At 38.8% G+C, this 21,190-nt stretch overlaps 1 protein-coding gene across 7 annotated transcripts in view; it reads left to right on the top strand.

Moving 5' to 3' along the window:
- The window catches only part of LOC128741322 (protein hu-li tai shao), a 175,169-nt gene that overhangs the window by 102,346 nt on the left and 51,633 nt on the right, over window positions 1-21,190 (top strand). For all 7 annotated transcript variants that reach the window (XM_053837056.1, XM_053837057.1, XM_053837054.1 and 4 more), the window contains 4 exons: window positions 1,903-2,016; window positions 2,087-2,372; window positions 2,433-2,540; window positions 2,868-2,945. In XM_053837056.1, the coding sequence (XP_053693031.1) occupies window positions 1,903-2,016; window positions 2,087-2,372; window positions 2,433-2,540; window positions 2,868-2,945 (586 nt within the window). The remainder of the gene's footprint in view (window positions 1-1,902; window positions 2,017-2,086; window positions 2,373-2,432; window positions 2,541-2,867; window positions 2,946-21,190) is intronic.

Below are 21,190 nucleotides of genomic sequence, written 5' to 3'. Positions count from 1 at the left end.
GGTGCTGTACGCCCACCGCGATATCTCCACTATCCATTAACTAAAAAAGGTGATTTTTGGTAGTTGACCAGTTTTCGTTTTTGTGGTGTAATTACACCGGTGTAGCTTTATTGCACCAAAACTATTCGTTTTCGATTGTGCTACACCATTGCTACACTTTTTCTGCACCAGCTACACCAGAAAAAAGGAGAGTGTAGCTGGTGCAAATAGGAAAACCCCACCACATCCATACCACATCACTAATGCTACACCACGAGCGTTCGTTTATCCAGTGAAAAGTATAGCACCAAACGGTGTAGCGACACCACAAAAACAAAAAAGACATAAAGTTATATAAGGTACCGTCATCCGGGGATACTTGCAACACTTTGGCGCATCGCGCTTCTGACAACTCTAACGCATTTGTTTGTTAACATAACCATTTGTACCCAATGCCATTTTAAAGAAGGGATGTTTACCTATTGATTAGTTAAGTCTAATCCATTACATCATTGTTTTGCTTGTTTTTATACGATTGGAAAGTAATTTCACTTTCAGAGTAGGAAAAATGGATGTGCAAAGTTGCGTCAGTTCATGACATGGAATTATTTTTTATTGTTTGGTTCCTGTACACAATAAGTGCATCATATAAGCTAACAAATAGCAACTTTGAGTTTTGTTTATATTTTGAACTTGGAGAAGAAACGATGAATTCGTGTTACTTCCAATATGGCGCGGCTTGCAGCACTTGTAAAAATGAAAATTATCGTAATAGACAGTATGCACAAAGTAAGTTTGAATCTGTACGATGTTATTTTGTCTACCAGCATCTCCAGAAGAATTAAAATTGTGAAAAATTCCACGTGCCTTGAAACGTCAATTTGGAGTTCGCCGACATGCTGGGTTTTCACCGAATATCTTTAAAAAAGCGATAGACGAAATTGGGAAACAAAAAACGCCTCCAGTATCTCTTGTTTTACAACAAATACATTCAAAATATCTCAAAATAGTTATTCGCGGTTTGAAATCAGATATAAAATCATAAGAAACGCAAAATCAGAAAAGTGTTGCAAGTAACCCCATTTACTGGGTAACTTGCAACACCCCTATTTTCGGTTTATTCTACAGATTCATTTAGTTTATATTTTTTCTTATAATCATAAATCAAAAGTACTCACCACTATACAAGTTTTGGCTACTTACACTTGAACCTAAACGGTATACTTCGAAAGTTATACTAAGTCAAAGTTCAAAAGTGTTGCAAGTATCCCCGGATGACGGTACCAAAAATCAATTGTATTGATTAATTGACTACTAAGAAATCGCCATGGGCGTACAGCACCACCCACCGCCTTATTCGGGGAACTGCTGTAATTGAAACACTAAACACGGTTGCATTGTTAATTAGTGAAAACAACAATAAAGCCCGTAAAGCCCTCCCAATTAGCTCCGGGGTACGAGGCTGGCCTAACAAGCCAGTCGTCGTATGTTCGAATCTCCGTACAGCACTGGGTGGCGCTGCGAGTCAGTACGATCGTTGCACTAGCACCGTAATTGTTCTTTACTCTAATAACCGGCTGCGAAGTCTGTCGATCTGTCTGTCTGTCTGTCGAGAAGGGTTTAGCTGTTGAAGACGTTTATACCCATGGCTTTACTTAGCTTCTCAACTTTCTGTGGGTTTAGTAAAACAGTTACCTAATTTTTTATAGTCCCCTTGCTACTAGTTTGTTTTCCTGGTTTTTGTTTATTTTTCTCTTGTTGTATGTCAGGGTTTCAGGATTTGGTTTATTATTTTTAAATTCGACATTCTGTCATAGACCCATCATTTAGAACGTATAGAAACCATTATTTTGGAAAACAGGAGTGGAGTGTTTGGTGTCTTAATGAAAGTTTCTCTTTTTGTTCTTTTCCATTTTCTGGTAGTGGGTAGCAGAAGCATCACCAACCCATTCATCAACGCCAGTAAAGATTGATTCGGCTCTACAGTTCGTACCACCTAATACTAATCCAAAAGAATTTAAGCGAATTCAACAACAGGTGAGTTGATAACTTAGTACAACTGAACGTTCTTATGTTGTTAATAAGCATGCTTTATCTGGTTTCGCAGATCAAAGACTATCGAAGAGCTGATAAAATATCTGCAGGACCACAATCACACATTTTGGAAGGTGTCTCTTGGGATGAAGCAAATCGCCTGAAGGATGCTAACGTGTCCGCCACGGGCGATCACGTTGTTTTAATGGGAGCAGCTTCTAAGGGCATTATCCAACGTGGATATCAACACAACGCAACAGTCTACAAGGCGCCTTATGCCAAGAATCCATTCGATTCTGTTACTGACGATGAACTCAACGAATATAAGAAAACAGTCGAAAAGAAACGACAAGGTGATTGTACGTATTCTTATATTAAGGCATGTTAACAGCAAGTACTCATACGATATTTTATAACAGTTACAGATACCGACCTCTCTGAATCAGAAGCTTTGAGTTCTCTTCAGATCTCAGAAACAAAAGGGAAAAATCAAGGCCCGCCCAATCAGTCTCACAATGAGGACACTGGTAACTATTCAATATGATTGAATATAGAGTGACGATAGGTGATACGAGATTCAAGCAATACCTACATTTTTTTTCTACTTCGCACGCGTTTTATCGATTACTATAACAATATAAGATATTGTAATTTCATTCGTAATACTGTCGTCACTCTAGTATCAAGCATCCTAAATCAGCTCCCTGTCAAATGATCATGCTTAAGCAGTTGTCATCTATGAAAGTTGGATTTTTTACTGAGCGAAATGATTTAAAATGCCCATTTTTATTTGAGTTGCCAGGGAGCTAAATAGAATGTGCGTTTAATTCACTTATGTTTAAATGCGTTTTCAGCCACCGAGCACCAAGTGCTCAGAATAGAAACCAAGCAAGTTCCCAAGCCTAGTCAACCAGAAGTTGTGCTTAGCGATGGTGAGTACCGGTTACGTGTTTAGTGCAATATTTCTAAGATATTTGTGTAACATAGTTTAAAAAATTTCTGTTTAGTATAGTACATTTCTGTTTTAGTTTGTTCTAATTATATTGTAATGCTTTTGCCGTTTTTTCGTTTTCTTTAAATTTCTGGCGCTGATCGGATGTGAGCAAAGATTCTATAACTTCTAGAGCAATTTTAGCACGATCAATGTCATCCTTAGTGTATGTAGGTAGGTAGGTAGTAGGTACTGCTGAAGTATCACTTCCACTTACGTTTTTTTGAAAAAGCATTTCGCAGTTGACTGCATCCGGATTAAATGGTACAAGCCCACATTTTCTAAATCCATTTTGGAGATTACTTGCCAGGTTGTCGATGCCATCAATAGCTTGCTTAAGTAAAGGTGCGAAATCTGTGCGCGTCAGTGGGTCTCCAGCCCGTTCAATCCTCCAGTCGATCAATTTTCTGTTCCATCCGACCTTCAGTCCTCTAAAAAACGATACATCCAAAGGTTGAAGTACGTGCGTAGCATTGGGGTACAGGCATATGAGAACGATGTCTTTCTCCCGGTAAAACTCAGTCGTTTGATAGCACACACGAGATCTGTGGCCATCTACAAACATAATAACCGGAAACGAAGTTTTACACCGTACAAGCCATGGATGAAAAACGTTTTTCAAATAATCATAAAATGTTTCTTGGCTGGGTCATCCAATCACTATCACTTTTACTCGCTGCCCAGTCATCCGGTAAGCTTTTCACTATTTCGGCGGGTAGACACACTTTGTACGGGAATAAGATTAGTGGAGGGGCCAGAACACCAGCTGCACTAGCACAGAATAATACCGTATAACATTCCTTTTCCGAGTTAGCGTTTGATGTATGTACATATTTTTCACCACATTTAGCCAGAACTAACTCCTTTGTTGGTACTAAACGTATGCCGGTTTCATCCATGTTGAAGACGGACGCAGGATTTCGAAAAGTATTCTGTAGTTTTTCGGAGCAAATGTAAGTTGATATTTCGGCGAACCATTTCCGAATTGATTGCTCTGTTATGCATGTTTTTTGTTTCGATAAAACGCTCGGGACACGTCTCGAAATTTGCGGATGCCGTTTTAGAAATAAGGACGTCCATTTTCTACTTAGGAAGCCGTTCGGAAAAACATTTGTTCTTCCACAAAGCTTCATATATTGTCCTATACGGATATCCTCAAACGATTCGTATCAATGGGCTGGGCAAACCAACTTTGCAAGACCGATCGATAAAATCAATTATACGATTTTTATCCTCCTTCGAAAGTATGGTTGGTTTGCCTGGATGACTGTGAACAGACGGTGTGACGACCCCCTGGTCGGCGCACCTCACTTTCTGCGGCGGCTCAAAATATCTGGCAACCTAGGTAGCGTAAATGTCATCATCGTTGAAAAGTAAACATTCGTGAAAGGCAAAATTCTCGGTGGCACATGCGATGTGGTTAAATTTATTCTTAAACTATAATTACACACTATTATCACAATGAAATACTTACATGCTATTATCAGAGTAAACTGTAGTGATTAGATATTCAAATAGTGCTCAAATTTAATATTTATGTGCTAGGTAACTATTCTAAGATCACTTGCAAATTAAAGCTAACTGAACAATTAAAATCTAGGTTATATTGCGTGCTACATGCTAACGTAATTCGAACACATAATTAAAACCGGTACGAAATTTGGCTACAGAAGGAAGAGGAACGAGGTTAGAAAGTTGTAACAGATTGGAAAGGAGAAGTTAGGAGATAACTGCAGGAAAGAAGTTTACGGAAACACTAAACGTAAGCAAAAACAAGTGAACATTCATTATCTATACCTATAAAGAAGGATTTCTGTCTCTGTCTGTCTGTCTGTCCGTATGTTCCTTATAGAATCGAAAACTACTGAACCAATCGGCATGAAAATATTCATGTAGAGGTTTTTTGGGGCCAGGAAAGGTTTTAGTGATGGTTAGAAACCCCTCTTCCCACTAAGAGGGGGGCTCCCATACAAATGATACACAAATTTCTGCATAACTCGACAACTAATCAAGCAAATAGAACAAAATTTGGCATGTGGGTGTTTTCGGTGACAATAATTTATTCTATAGTAAATTGAGACCCCTCCCCTCTCTATAAGGGGAATTATAACTCCTCTCTTCTTTAAAAGGGGGGGCTTCCATAGAAATTTCCTCATAACTCGAGAACTAATCAAGCAAATGGAACCAAATTTAGCATGTGAAGGTTTTCGAGGGCAAGAATATTTTCTATAGTAAATTAGGACCCCTCCCCACTTTAAGAGGGGGGGCTCCTGTACCAAAGAAACACAATTTTCCTCATAACTCGAGAATTAAGCAAATGAAACCAAATTTGGCATGTGGGTGTTTTTGGAGACAAAAATTTTTCCTATGATGAATTGGGATCCTCTCCCCGTTTTAGGAGGGGGGGATCCTATACACATGAAATACAAATTTCCTCATAACTGAAGAACTAATCAAGCAAATGGAACAAAATTTGGCATGTGAAAGTTTTCGAGGGCAAGAATATTTTCTATGGTAAATAAGGACCCCTCCCCACTTTAAGAGGGGGGGCTCCTATACAAACGAAATACAAATTTCCTCATAACTCGAGAACTAATCAAGCAAATGGAACAAAATTTGGCACGTGGGTGTTTTTGGAGACAAAATATTTTTCTATGATGAATTGGGATCCCTCTCCACTTTAGGAAGGGGGGCTCCTATACAAATGAAATGCAAATTTCCTCATAACTCGAGAATTAATCAAGCAAATAGAACCAAATTTGGCCTGTGAAAGTTTTCTAGGGCATGAATATTTTCTATGGTGAATTAGAACCCCTCCCCACTTTAAGAGGGGGAGCTCCTATACAAACGAAATACAAATTTCCTCATAACTCGAGAACTAATCAAACAAATGGAACCAAATTTGACAAGTGGGTGTTTTTGGAGACAAAATTTTTTTTTATGATGAACTGGGACCCCTCCTCACTTTAGGAGGGGGGGCTCCTATACAAATGAAATACAAATTTCCTCATAACTCGAGAGCTAATCAAGCAAATGAAACCAAATTTGGCACGTGAAAGTTTTCGAGGGCAAGAATATTTTCTATGGTGAATTAGGACCCCTCCCAACTTTAAGAGGGGGGGCTCCTATACAAACGAAATACAAATTTCCTCATAACTCGAGAACTAATCAAGCAAATGGAACCAAATTTGGCACGTGGGTGTTTTTGGAGACAAAATTTTTTTCTATGATGAATTGGAACCCCTACCCACTTTAGGAGGGGGGGCTCCTGTACAAATGAAATACAAATTTCCTCATAACTCGAGAACTAATCAAGCAAATAGAACCAAATTTGGCATGTGGAGGTTTTTGGAGGCAAAAATATTTTCTATGGTGAATTAGGACCCTTCCCACTTTAAGAGAGGGGCTTCTACACAAATGAAATACAAATTTCCTCCTAATTCGAGAATTAATCAAGCAAATGGAACCATATTTGGCATGTGGGTGTTTTTGGAGGCAACTATTTTTTCCATGATGAATTAGGACTTCTTACCTTTTTAGGAAAGGGGGGGGGGGCTCCAATACAAACGAAATAAAAATTTCCTAATAGCTCTAGAACTAATCAAGCAAATGGAACCAAATTTAGCATGTGGGTATTTTTGTAGGCAAGAATATTTTCTATGGTGAATTAGGGGCTCCTATACAAATGAAAAACAAATTTCCTCATAACTCGAGAACTAAACAAGCAAATGGAACCAAATTTGACATGTAAGTGGTTTTGGAGGCAAGTTTTTTTCTATGGTGAATTGAGACCCCTCTCCTCTTTAGAAAGCGAGTTACCCATCTCCCCTTGAAGAGGATGGGCTTCCATACAAATGAAATGCAAATTTCCTCTTATCTCGATAACTAATCAAGCAAATGGAACCAAATTTAGCATGTAGGAGATTTTTGAGTCTTGAATTTATTTTATGATAGTTAGAGACCTCTCACCCCTGTGGTAGGGGGATATGGACTTTCATGCAAATAAAACAGAAATTTTTGCGAAACTCAAAAACTAATCGTACTAGAGAAATTCGAGACCCTTCCATAAAACATCAATCAATAACAAGACCACAAAAACTATCTATACACTCGAGTCATTTTTTACACGGTTTGTTTTTTTTTGATTACTCAAGAACGGTGCAATTTAGGATAAAAGACGTGACGAATGTCGAGCATCTCCCAAACGTATTGAGAAATAAATGAATGGTCCCCAAATAGCCCCGTTCTCAATATTCGAAAAAACAAACTGTGTAAAAAAGTACTTGAGTGTAGTAACACTAGATCATTCAGGACGAGACGGCCGCGAGTGTTGCCGGCGACCCGCCTTCGGAAGCGCCGCCCACTGTGGGGAGGCAACTGTCTAGGTTTATTTATTTTCCTAGGTCTACCTGGGTTTCCTGGAACAAGCGACAGCGAGTAAGGAGAGGATCGCGAAATGGTACTTTCCACAAAAAAGTTTTTTGTGAAATGGCACATTCCGCTTAAGGTTTTTCACAAAATGATATTCGGCGTAATGTTGTACAATCATGGCGAATATTACTATCCGCTTTCTGGCTATGCAATGAGGGGACAGGGGAGTTGTTTTCTACTTTACTGTGTGGAAAAATTGCAAATTTGTATATTAAACTACCCATCCCTGGTAACTAATAAGCCTTAACGTAAGTAGCAAATCAGTGTATCTGGCATCAGGGGCGGACTGGGAGCCAAAGGGCCCACCGGGCCTTTGAGATTAGGGGCCCCGTGTAACTTGACTCGACTCAGGCACGTCGAGTGTCGAGTATCGGGAGAACGGACAGCATAGCGGCTCGATACTCGAAACAAAACAAACTCAGTCGTTATTAGGACCGAGTTATCAGCTTTTAGCGTGTGCGTCATATTAGCGGTTCACGGTACTTTAGTTTGGACGCATTTTTCTTCAACCCAATCTTCGCTACTTTGAGTTTTAGTTTTTGCAGCCACCACCACAGATGTTGTTCTATCGACAATATCCATTTCATTGGCAAAGCACACGAACTAACTAAATTTGCTGACGATTGTGCCTGTGTGTTGCTCTTTTCATAACATCCTGTAACGACATGTTGTACAGCCCACCTGAGGGACCATCACGTTAATAAAGTCCACTGCGAGGTTAGAATGGCCATGATTTTACGGTCGATGGTAACATACCCAACTTTGAAATCAATGAAATAATTGTGCGTAGAATTCTGTATTCATGAACTTCTTGGAGGATCTGCCGCAGCGTGAATATTTGATTCTTTATTGACCGTGCTTCAGCGAACCCGGAAGAGAACTTTCCACATTCTGATAAGTGCCACTGCGCATTTTTGCCAGCAATGCAACGTTTTCCTCATCTATCACCCATTCATATTTCAAATAAGCGTATCAAATCAAATTAAGTATCAAAATAAGCGGATTTTATAAATGATAGGATGTCAACAGTTCAATATAGATAAGTAGCTTACTGCGTCTTCACATCAGAACAAAACAGTTCATAGTGCAGGCGATTCCCGTGCCGAGTTATAGCTATCCCTGGGATTAAACTCTTGGATTCTCCTATAAGAATTCTGCTTCTATAAGTAAGGTATTCTGTGCGAATCCTCTGCAGAATTTCTTCTCACGATTCCAATGTGAGTCCTGATAGAGCTGCGGAAAAAAGAACCCACCGTCTAAAAATGCCAGTACGAAGAGCACGTGCTCGTCAGTCCAGAGGAGAGGTTCGCCAGCAACAACACACGGAGTTTCTACAAAGCGGTCAGGTGCAAGAATTTTGCCATGCCTGTGATGTGCAATGATAGTGCTGGCAACCTGCTTACTGACAAAACGACGGTAGCAGCCAGGTGGAAGAGTATTTCCAGAGGCTGTTGAATAGAGAAGTAAACAGGAAGATCAGCAGGTACACGATAAGAATTTTGAGCGACGGCCAAACTGTGGAGCCATTAACACAGGAGGAGGTCAAAAAAGCAATCAGTGAGCTGAAAAACGGTAAGGTTGCTGTAAAGGATGGTATCCTGGCTGTACTTCTAAAAACGAGGAGCGAGCAGCTGTACGAAACAATTCGCCACCTCATTGTCAGGAATAGAATATGGGACGAAAATAAATATCGCAGGAGTGGTTGATTGGCCTCATTTCCCATAATTTTAAAAACGGACATCGACTTGAGAGTACAAACTATCGAGACATTACGTTGCTCAATTTTGCCTATAAGGTGCTCTCCCTATCGTGTGTGGCTGAGTCCGTTAGCTGAGTTCTTCGTCGGCGAGTTTCAAGCTGGTTTTCATGAGGGTCGCTTCACGATGGATCAGGTATTTACCCTGCGTCTAGTAACTGACGAGTTCCGGGAATACAACTTGCAGATTCATCATATTTTTATGGATTTCAAGGCGGCATACGATTCAGTAAAACGAAATGAACTGTGACAGTTAACGCTAGGACATGGTTTTCTCACAGAACTAGTTACGTTGATTCGTGTGACGCTGGATGAGTAAAAATTATAAGTCAGAATAGCAGATGAGACCTAACGTGCTTCTTGATTTTGCGGATGACGTCGATATTACCGAAATCAAAAGTACAGCAGTGAAAGAAGCCTTTAGGTCATTTATTGAGAAATTGGGACTTACCATTAACACCGCCAAAACGAAGTACATGGCGTGGAAATCCAAATGGTGTTGGTGTCGAAGAGGAACTGAATATATTTTGATATGCTCGTGATATGTGACAACGATGTAAGTCGCAAAATAAAACGACTAATTGCAGCTGCGAATTGGCCTTTACGGAGGCATTACATTTTGTAGCTGAAGTCCTGTAGCTTGCAAATTCGCATAAACTGATGCTCTAGAGAACACTAATCCTCTCGGTGGCCCTTTACGGACATGAATCATGGACGCTAAAAGAAGCTGATCGACGAATGCTTGGGGTTTTAGCGTAAAGTTTAGCAAAATCCAAAATGGCGTGTAGCGCAGATGCATGAACCACGAGCTGTATTAAGAATGTAAATATGCTATTATAATGAAGATAGTACAGTGTGACAGTCTGCGCTGGGATTGTCACGTGTCTAGAATGCCCGACGAAAGAGTAACCAAAATTATTTTAATCATAGAATCAAGAAGAGACCGTAGACTTCAGAGAAGACATCGCCACTGAAGTAAACTAAGTATGGAGCTTAACCCGACAGTTCGATATTTATAAATAGTCAAATAACTGCGGATGAAATACTAATTCTACTTTTAAATACTCAGAATTGAAGTTAGTAATATTTTCTGAGCTTGGACCCCAACAGCTCAACTTAAATGGTTTCATGAATCACGGGGCCCCAGCAATTGAACATTCGTGAGTCGTAGAAAAAGTTCAATTGAAAGAGAAATTTTGGTTTAAAGTTCGGGTCCCCAACAGTCCCATTTGAAGCTGAATTTTCAATCATCAAATCGGTTCATTTCATGAATCATGGGGCCTCAGCGATCGAACATTCGTGAGTCATAGAAAAAGTTTAATTGAAAGAGAAACTTTGGTTTAAAGTTTGGGGCTCCAACAGTTCCATTTGAAGCTGAATTTTCAATCATCAAATCGGTTGATTCGAACATTCGTGAGTCATAGAATCGAACATTCGTGAGTCATAGAAAAAGTTTAATTGAAAGAGAAACTTTGGTTTAAAGTTCGGGGCCCCAATAGTCCCATTTGATCATGGGGCCCCAGCGATCGAACATTCGTGAGTCATAGAAAAAGTTTGATTGAAAGAGAAACTTTGGTTTAAAAATCGGGGCCCCAATAGTCCCATTTGAAGCTGAATTTTCAATCATCAAATCGGTTGATTTCATAAATCATGGGGCCCCAGCGATCGAACATTCGTGAGTCATAGAAAAAGTTTGATTGAAAGAGAAACTTTGGTTTAAAAATCGGGGCCCCAATAGTCCCATTTGAAGCTGAATTTTCAATCATCAAATCGGTTGATTTCATAAATCATGGGGCCCCAGCGATCGAACATTCGTGAGTCATAGAAAAAGTTTGATTGAAAGAGAAATTTTGGTTTGAAGTTCGGGGCCCCAACAGTTGCATTTGAAGCTGAATTTTCAATCATCAAATCGGTTCATTTCATGAATCATGGGGCCCCAGCGATCGAACATTCGTGAGTCATAGAAAAAGTTTGATTGAAAGAGAAATTTTGGTTTAAAGTTCGGGGCCCCAACAGTTCCATTTGAAGCTGAGTTTTCAATCATCAAATCGGTTGATTTCATAAATCATGGGGCCCCAGCAATTGAACATTCGTGAGTCGTAGAAAGAGTTTAACTGAAATAAAAATTTTGGAAAATCTCATTTTGTGTAACGACGAAATTTTTACTGGGGCCCACCGGGCATTTGCCCGGTTGCCCGGTGGGCCAGTCCGCCCCTGTCTGGCATTTTATACTGCACGTTATTGTATGTTAGCTTTTTGACTGCATAGGTGTTGTAAATTGGCATCCAAAATTGTATTCAAATTCTTCGTGTCGGTAATTAGCTGCAAATTAGCATTGTCAGCATTATAAGAAGATTATCAGTATAGTAGCTGTATATTTTGCCAAAGTAGCATTTAAGGCGACTTAAATGCTTATTGGCCTATATTTGAATAGCATTGTTGATGCTTATTAGTTCCCTGGGATGCTTTCATAGTTACGTAACTGCCAAAATGAATCATCTAAGGTTGGACTCCTCAGAAACTTGCAAAACTCGAGATTGTGACAAAGATCATCCGAGATTCATGATTTATGTACAACACAGGTTAATTTGTGGCAATACGAAGTTTGTCGGGTCAGCTAGTACAAGATAAACACATATTGTAATATTATTTTAGGAAATTTTTATCGTTATCATCGTCATCCTCGTCGAATACACGATCAAAAATTCGGAATTGTTTTATTTCGTTGATTATAAATCAACAGACGGCGTTTTTAGTTTCGAGTGGAGGGTGCTGACGGCTACACCATACAGAGCAGCAGCATCCCTTATCGACATACCTCTTCCAACCATCATAATGGCCTTCTCCATTTTTCATCCGGTGTGTACGGTGATTTTGTTTTGTCGCGACATACCTGTTCAGAATAAGGAACCACTAGCGAAAATCGATGCCAAAAACAAGACACTTAAATTGAGAAACAAATTCATGAAGACTAACTAATATTTTTGTTCACGTACGATGCACGGTACTTACTGACGAATTTTCAGTAGAGTCTGTGGAAAAGACTTGAACAACACAGCAAAACTAGCGTAAAATATTTTCACTCACATCTTAGCGCAGCGGCTAAGCGGCCATGTTTTTTTTACGTTTATCGATTTCAGCATATTGTTTATATTTTTTTAGCGCATAATGTGAAAAACGGATGTGTTTTGGAATGGTATGATGCTAATGGAGTCCATATTGTACCACAGGAGGCGAATCCACCTAACTGTCCAGAGTTGCGCCCCATCGAGCGGTATTGGGTTTTGGTGAAGAGAGAGAGCTGTCCCAGTACAAACAACAAGCGACAACTATAGATAAATTTCGAAGATCTTGGACAAACGCAGCTAAATTGGTTGCCAACAAGTCTGCACTGACCCTCATGGCAAGGGTGAACTCCAAATTTCGCCAATTTTTCATGCAGACCAAATGATGATAATGATGATGGTCCCACCTCATACCCCTACCACGGTTTGAGTGGGACGATTTATCTAATTAAGATATTTATGATATAACAAAGTAGCCAGGCGATAAAAACAAATAGCGAACTGGCTTCTAATACAGACATATCAAACTTTCAAGTGAATATCCAAATTTCAAAAAATGTCCAAGGCTAGTCCAAAACGTTTCCAACCCGAAAATTATCTGGACTTGATTAGGAATCGAACCTAATATTTTGAGCCCCAGCTAGTCAGAATTGGTTCTAGATAACGATCTAGAACTACGAGAGAGATCCTGCAGTCTTTTGGTACTCGGTACCGCCGTGAGCGATGGTATACGAGTTCCAAAGTCCACAAGCAAACCCAAGCCAGTCCAGCTGCTGCTCTGAACCCTTTGTTCAGGACTTTAACCTGATCATTCAATTTCAAGATTATCTATGTAACAGAGAGTTCTGTGATCTTCCAAACAAGAAGTGTGGTGTTCTTGCATCTTCCGCGTTTCTAGTGTTGTACGCATGTAAATCACTTCCCCTTTCAATTCGATCACACAAGTATCGAGGCAGCATCCCATTAAGAATTTTATATAGAAACACCATTGTCAAAAAATAAACTCTTGCTTCACAGAAAGCCATTGCAATGCGTCCAGCATAATATATGAGGAAGTGTACCTATTACATCTTAAAATTAATCGCATAACTTTATTTTGTAAGCGCTGCAACTTCAATATTTATGTTTCGTTTGCAAGGAACAGGATGGATGAGCAAAAATCTATAAGTGGTGAAATGATTGACTTATATAAAAGAATTTTACTACTAATCGTCAATTCATTTTTTAAACGGCACAACACGCCGTACTTTTTCGCCATTTTTTTGATGACATTATCAATGTGAGACTTAAAGTTTAACTTGTCATCAATTATTACTCAAAGATACTTTAGTTCATTTGCGTGATCAATAGTCTCACCATCAATTTCAACGTTTACGTCTGGTTTGGAGTTGGCTGAAATAATCATATATTTTGTTTTGCTAATGTTGAGCTTAAGCTGTTTAAATTTCAACCAATTCGAAAGATAATGTAAATCTTGGTTTAAATGTGTTGCAATTTCATTAGGGTCTTTAGCCGCAACAAATAGAACCGTGTCATCAGCAAACAAATTTATGTCGCAGAACCGTAAAACTCGTTTCATATCATTGATATAAATTATGAACAAAAGGGGCCCCAATACACTTCCTTGCGGTACACCAAGTGTGTTGGCAATGGAATCAGAATTCAAATTATCAAAGCGAGTTTTCTGAGTTCTGTCACATAAATAGCTTTCAAACCATTTATATGCCATCCCTACAATACCAAATCGCTTTAAGGTTTGTAACAATAAGGGTCTAGAGATTGTTTCAAACGCGCGTTTTAGATCCAAAAATACAGCAAGAATAGTTTCTTTAGCTTCGATTTTTTCTTTCCATTTTGCTAGTACCAGATTCAATGCAGTTTCACAAGAGTGTCCCTCTCGATAACCTGATTGCTCTGGAATTAACAAATGATTACAGTTTAAATAATTCATTAGCTGGTCTTTGACAACAAGTTCTACACTGATAATAAAACTTGGTTTATAGTACGTAAACGAGCGTTTGTTTTACAAATTCTTTCGTTGTTTTCTACCACGAAGTAGATTCGTAAAATCAATCCTGAATGTTTTGTACATAGTATCAAAGCTATATTCGTACGAATTATTGCATTTTACAAAACGGTTCGTAGATTTTACGAATGCATGAAAAGGCGGTCGATAAAAATATTACTAGATTTCACTATTTTCCGATAGGTGTCAGTATGCTACATTATCGACAAATAGTGAAATCTTTATTATCTCTTAAAAAAGGCTGATTTTATCGGGAATCGAACGCCCGTTTGTCATACTTCTCTACGAACAGCCGACGACGCCGCATACCACAGAACCACAGCACTTCATACCAAGAAGGTCATAATTGCACAAGTCTGTTTTCTCTTCATACAATCTTCTCATCCCGTTTTCGTCGATAATGATGCCAGACAACAACCGTGCATCAAATGGGTCTTGATGCAAGACAGCTACGAATGTGCTCTCGTAAAAAATACGAACCATTCGTAATAACAACATTTGTGGTAGACAATAAGCCTACGAAAGTTGTTAAATAGTATGAAATTATTTGTATCAGGTACGAAAATAGTTTTACGAATGTTCTTTCAAAAACGATACGAAATTATATTCTCAGTGTAAAAATCATCATTTATTCCTCCAGACATTTTTTTTAAATTCAAAGCTTTTTAATCATCAAACCAATTTTAATGATTTTTTTATGAAATGGGTAACTTTTGCGCACTCTGTTAAGCTGATTTCTAGTTTTATTTTACATGCTAGTTTTGACGTCAAAAAATCACACTGCGATCTGGAATATCTCTGGAAAAATGGAACCAAAATTCGCCAACTTATTTTTTAATTAAAAGCCAAGCTAATGTGGTTCTTTTAAGACCAATTGCATAAAAATCGATTAAAAATAAGTGGAGATAGAGGCGAAAGTGTAACTACAGGTATCATCATCTTTGATGTCGGGGATGTTAAGGTTAAGTACCTGACGAACTGACATGACACATAGAAGAAAATCCTTTATAATCCATCCTACACATTTTGCTGGCACACTTGCACCCTCTGTCATGCATGTTGCGGAGTAGCTTGCATTTGCAGGGTTTTATGCTGTAGGGGTTTTACATTTGTATGGTTTTATACTGAAAATTCGAAGCAACACTCGCGCGCCGCGGTGTGGCCATGTTGCGAAACAAGCTTTTTTGAAAAATGAGTGGTTTTTGATTGGACGATGGAATTAACGCGAGTATCTCGTCTGTTTGTCTGTGGTTAAGTCTAAAGTTGCCGAACATATATTCAAAAATATCCACACTCAAAAAAATCAGCACGTCAAGTTTACGTGAAAACATAGGTAATTCTCATCCATCACACTTTTCATGTAACATTCACGTGAATTGTTGGTAACTCGCACTCTGGTCGTACTGACCAGTTTACGTGCGATCCCAGTAATTTTTATCAATTTTCCCATTAACTGGTACATGAAATTCACATAAGTTGCTGTACAGAAGTTTACATGATTTTTCACGTGGATGCGACGTGTCGATTTTATTGAGTGCACCCCTGAAAACATCCATCTCCTCCGCCCAATAAACGGGAAACTAGCAGTCATTAACTTTTCGGCCGAGAACCCAATTTCGAAAACAAAAGTGTCCAAAAAGCGGGGTTCTATTTATAGAATTATATTCACTGCGTTTTTCTTGCCAATCTGAACACAGCGAATATATTTTCATTGCCAAAATTTTTGTTTCAAACAAAAAACCTGCTTATGAAATTTGCTTATAAAATGACGACTGATTTCACCTTAATGCACCATGTAAGTTGGATGCTGCTGAGAATCTGGAAATATATAAACAAGAATCCTCCTCGCTCCTTAACAATAAAGAAGGAAACTATTTTACATGGCTCTTCAAGATTATTCCAACTCTATAGCACGACATGAGACGGATCACCTTTCCATAGAATCCGCCGATTCGTCTACCTGACTTTTTAGTTTCAATTTTTAATTGCGGTATGAGTCATTGGGTGCTTATTCCGACATCCTTTAAAAATTACCTATTGCTTATATAAAATACCGATGCTTCTTCACTCAGATCGTCAAAGCACTGAAGAAGGCTGTAAGTCACAGTCGAATTACGTATCTGCAGAATGTTTGCGTTAGTGGATAGTTAGGTTAGCTATGAGTTGGAGTGTAATTATAGTAAAGTGAAATTTTGTAATTATCCGTGATGCGAATATTGTGTAGGTTTTAGTTTAATTTTAGTAGCAGAATAAAACGGCAAACTTTCCTCTTAACTAGAGTGACTATATACAGTACTGGACAATATAAAGTACGCACCCGCTCTCATACTATATAACACGCGGTATCTTTTTTATTGTCAAACATATGAACTCGGTATATTTGGACAAATTGTAGCATTTTCAATGCTTTAAACGATTTATGTATCGTTAAAAATAAAGTGTTAGCTATTTGGATCAAGCTATTGTATAGTTCTAGAAAAAGTCAATTTTTAGTTGGTCATAATAAAGTACGCACTACTAATATAATGACTGCACAACGCCGCCGACTGCATACGAATAGTTTGCTCACCGCAGCGAAGTGTCAAAACAAATTGTTTGTGATTGATTTTTCATTACTGGTGCGCGTTTTTATCTGGTATGATGGCAAAAAAGCAAATTTGTGAAGATATCCGTAAACTTATCGTTAAAAATCGTAAGAAAGGTTTCTCGAATAGAGAAATTGCTCGAAGATATGAAATTAGTAAGGCAGGAGTACGAAAAACATTGAAAAAATATGAGGAACTTGGAAGCGTGAAAGACCGGACTGAAAAAGGAAGAAAGCGGAGGACTACAACCAGTGATGATCGCCTGATTCGTCGAGAAGTGGCTAAAGATCCGTTCTCTACCAGCCGTGTAATCCGGGAAAATTTAAATATTTCCGAACGAACTGTTCGTAGAAGACTGAAGGAAATGGGATTTAAAAATGGATTTGCTCAACGAAGGCCATTTATCCGAAATGTTAACAGGTTTGTTTATTTCATATTCAATATTTGTTTTTAAGTAATATTAATTTGTATAGGATCAAACGTCTTAAGTTTGCTCAAAAATATATCGACAAACCTCTGGAGTATAAAGCCTCTGTATAAAACATCTTCTGAAAGTATATCTATAAAGCTAATTTTTGTTCGATCACTGTGAATAGTTATCTACTATAAATAACGAGAAAAGCGTGAAAGTTTCAAGATGTGGCAAGTGCGTACTTTATTTTGTCCACGTCCAGTACTGTATAGAGTGTCAACAATGTCAAAATAGGAATGATAATTATCTGTCAGTGTCATTCCAATCGAGCAGACGACTTATCCAACGCGTATACAGGAAAGAGAAAGAAAATTCGCATTCCATACATTTGGGATGACACGTCGTCACTCTGTAGATAGTCACTCTACTCTTAACTTATATTTTTTTGTTTTTCAAATATAATTCTAAAAAATAATAAAATTCGGATAACGAAATTTATTCATTTACTAGCTGATTGCCGTTCACTTAGTCAATAATGAGTTACTAGCATTGTAGCACCGTAACTACAAAAGTTTTACAAATCTCATATATAACTTTGTCAAATTTTGCTCTGCTGAGACGGTACTGTCAAATGAAACAAAAGTGAGTCAAAGTGATCGGACCATCCCTGGCTGATAGTGTACAAAACTTTTGTTAGACCGATTCTCTATGGACTTGAAGCAGTGATGCAGATAACAGTTACACGACGGAGGCGTATAAATCATGAGCTATAGGCACTGCCCGGTGCAAAGATGGCATCGCAGCGGACCTTATCAAGATGGGCTCAGATAGGTTGGCTACCTGTCTGCACCGGCTGATAGTTAGGATCAGGAAAACAGAACAGTTAGGTACCTGAGGAGTGGAAGGAAGGAGTAATCTGCCCAATATACAAGAAGGGCGACAGATTGAAATGTAGCAACTATCGAGCGATTACCATTCTCTACGCCTATAAAGTGCTTTCTCAGATTATCAGTAGGTTCGTGGGAAGTTATCAAGCTGGTTTTGTGGATGGACGATCGACAACAGACCAAATGAACGGACAACGGACCGTGAAGAGCAATGGAAAATTATGGATAAAAACGAATTTCCCGAGAAGCTGTCAAGACTATGAAGGTCACGATGGATGGTGTTCGGCGCTGTGTGAGGATTTCGAGCGCGTTATCAAGCCCATTTGAAACACGCAGAGGACTTCGACAAGGCGGTGGTATTTCCTGTCTCCTGTTCAACATTGCTAGAAGGTGTTATAAAACGTGCGAGTTTTAACGTGCGAGGCATGATCTTCAATAAATGTAGCCAATTTATCTATTGCGCTGACGCCATGGACATTGTTGGAAGAGCATCCCAGGCGGTTGCTGAGCAGTATACCAAGAAATTGAAAAGTGAAGCAGTAAAGGTTGGATTAGTGGTAAATACATCCAAGTACCTGTTAGCAGGAGGAACCGATCGAGCTCGCATGGGTATAGTGTGGTAGTCGACGGGGACGAGTTCGAGGTGGTGGACGAATTTATATATCTCGGGCAGCGTTGCCAACCGATTTTTGCGAAAATCTGGAAAACGAGAATAAACATGTCTGGCAAAAATCTGGCTGTCATTTGGTCTAATGGAAGACAATGCTTGAATAACGTCTTTTTTGTCTGATAAGGCATCAAAACGTCTGGATATCCAGACAAATCTGGAAGGTTGGCAACGCTGATCTCGGGTCGTTGATAACGTCGGATAATAACTATAGCAGAGAAATACGCAGACATATTCTTCGGACTACGATACTACGGATATTACGGACTCCACAAAACCTTAAGGTCTGGTAAACTTCACCCACGTACCAAATAAACCATGTACGAAACGCTAATAAGACCGGTAGTCCTCAACGGGCACGAAACGATGGTTATGGACCAAGTGGAGCATGACCTGGAAATTGTGGGACAGTCGAGAAGTTGGAAACGGACAGCCATGGACCGGGATTTTTGGCGGAACGTTGTTATGCAGATCAAATCCCGAGGGACAGCGCACAAGGATAAGTAAGTAGGGCACTGTTCGGAGAAATTTCCATCGCACATGTGAAGAAAACCTGTAGCTGGACATGTCCGAAGAATGCCGGTTTTCTTCAACAAACCCATCATCAGATAAGCATTATCATTATCACGGTGGTCACTCAGTCGGAAAAACCGGGAAAATGTCGGGAATCACTAACAGTCGGGAAAAAGCCGGGAATTTCACAAAAAAAACGGGAAATACCCGCCTGAAAAGTTTTTTTTTCAATAGCTGCATTTTTTTCAATCAAAATCTTCTGGGCGCCTTTCAAGTTTTTTTCATCTCGCCGCTTCAGTTTGACTTCAGCTCAGTTCATTCGTGACTTCTAAGGGATTGTGATTTGAACCCGAACCCCCCTCCACTTTCCTCTTGGTCCGATTAACAGCGTCCAATTGACCGAAGTGCGTTAGTTCGGCTGGTCAATACTTACTTAGTTTACTCACGAGTTAGATCGACACCAAACTAGCAAATGGCACCTTCACCAGTCGTTCACCGAGCGGAAAACAAAATATTCTAAAATCTCATGGAGACTTGTGAGGCATCATTAGGGGCAAGTCACCCAGTACCGGACACTTAAGGATTTTTACATATATAAAATCAACATTTAGCATAACTTCAGTTTACTGGAAGAGTAATACAGAAAACTATTTTCCAGTTAAAATAGGTTACACGTACTTGAATCACTTGAATCATTTTAGAAGTTAAATGAGAAATCGATAAAAATCATTATTTAAAAATTGTGTCTCCCAGTACCAGACACTTAACAGAAATCATAAAATAAACTAATTAAGGACTTATATTTTTGAATAAAATATGTCAAAATGTTTAAAATCTCTTATTGCTTGCATTATGCAAGTTGCATACTTGTTGACTAAAGATTGCCTTGAATAAAAATTAACAGTTTTTTATGCTCTATATCGATGCTCTTCTGTTTTCGATGAGAATTTGATCATCAACAGGTTTCCTTATTTTCTCATATTTAAGATAACCGGTTTGGGATAACTAATGTTTTCTTTATTCTCATTCTTTTTTTTTTCTTGCAAAATCTTGATCAAGATTTTCAAGAATCTTCAAGAATTTGACTCAACCAAGTAAAACATTTTGCTGTTCGGTATTGGGGGATGGCTCGGTTTCCGGTACTGGGTGACGGAAATCGCTTAGTACGCATTTTTTAAGGAATTAAATATCTTTGTGAAAAAATGAACTATGGAGCTTAGAATATATTTAATGAAAGATATTTTTTGGATGAAAAACGAAATTTTGTCTGACCGAATAATGCTGTAATGGTGATCCGAAAATTAGCCGAAACAAAACAATTCGATCGGCGGTAGATGAAAACAAACAAATCTCTGTGTTAATTGATGATTCTGACATATAAAGTCACATATGCTAATTTTGACGTAGGACTACGTCTTTGATTACTATACTGGGACTGGGTAGCACTTTGTGAAAACGAAAATAGAAGTGTAACGTTTGAATGAAAGATTTCAAATGCTAATAACTACTAAACTACTGAACGAAACTGAACAATTTATATGTCGTTGGATAGATAAAATAACCAACCAATAACCAATTTTATGGGGGGGGGGGGGGGAAAGAGAGCAATTTTAAGGAAGGCGTAAGAGGGGGGCTCCTATACAAATGAGACAAATTTCCTCATAACTCGAGAACTAATCAAGCAAATGGAACCAAATCTGGCATGTGGGGGTTTCAGAAGACAGGATTTTTTTCTATGGTGTACTGAGACCCCTTCCCCTTCTAAGAGTGGGAGGGGGCTCCCATACAAATGAAATACAAATTTCCTTATAACTCGAGAACTAAGCAAAAGGAACCAAATTTGG

The sequence above is a fragment of the Sabethes cyaneus genome, chromosome 3 (genome assembly GCF_943734655.1).
Source record: "Sabethes cyaneus chromosome 3, idSabCyanKW18_F2, whole genome shotgun sequence".
Taxonomy (NCBI): Eukaryota; Metazoa; Arthropoda; class Insecta; order Diptera; family Culicidae; genus Sabethes; species Sabethes cyaneus.
This window is presented reverse-complemented; position numbering and strand designations above follow the sequence as displayed.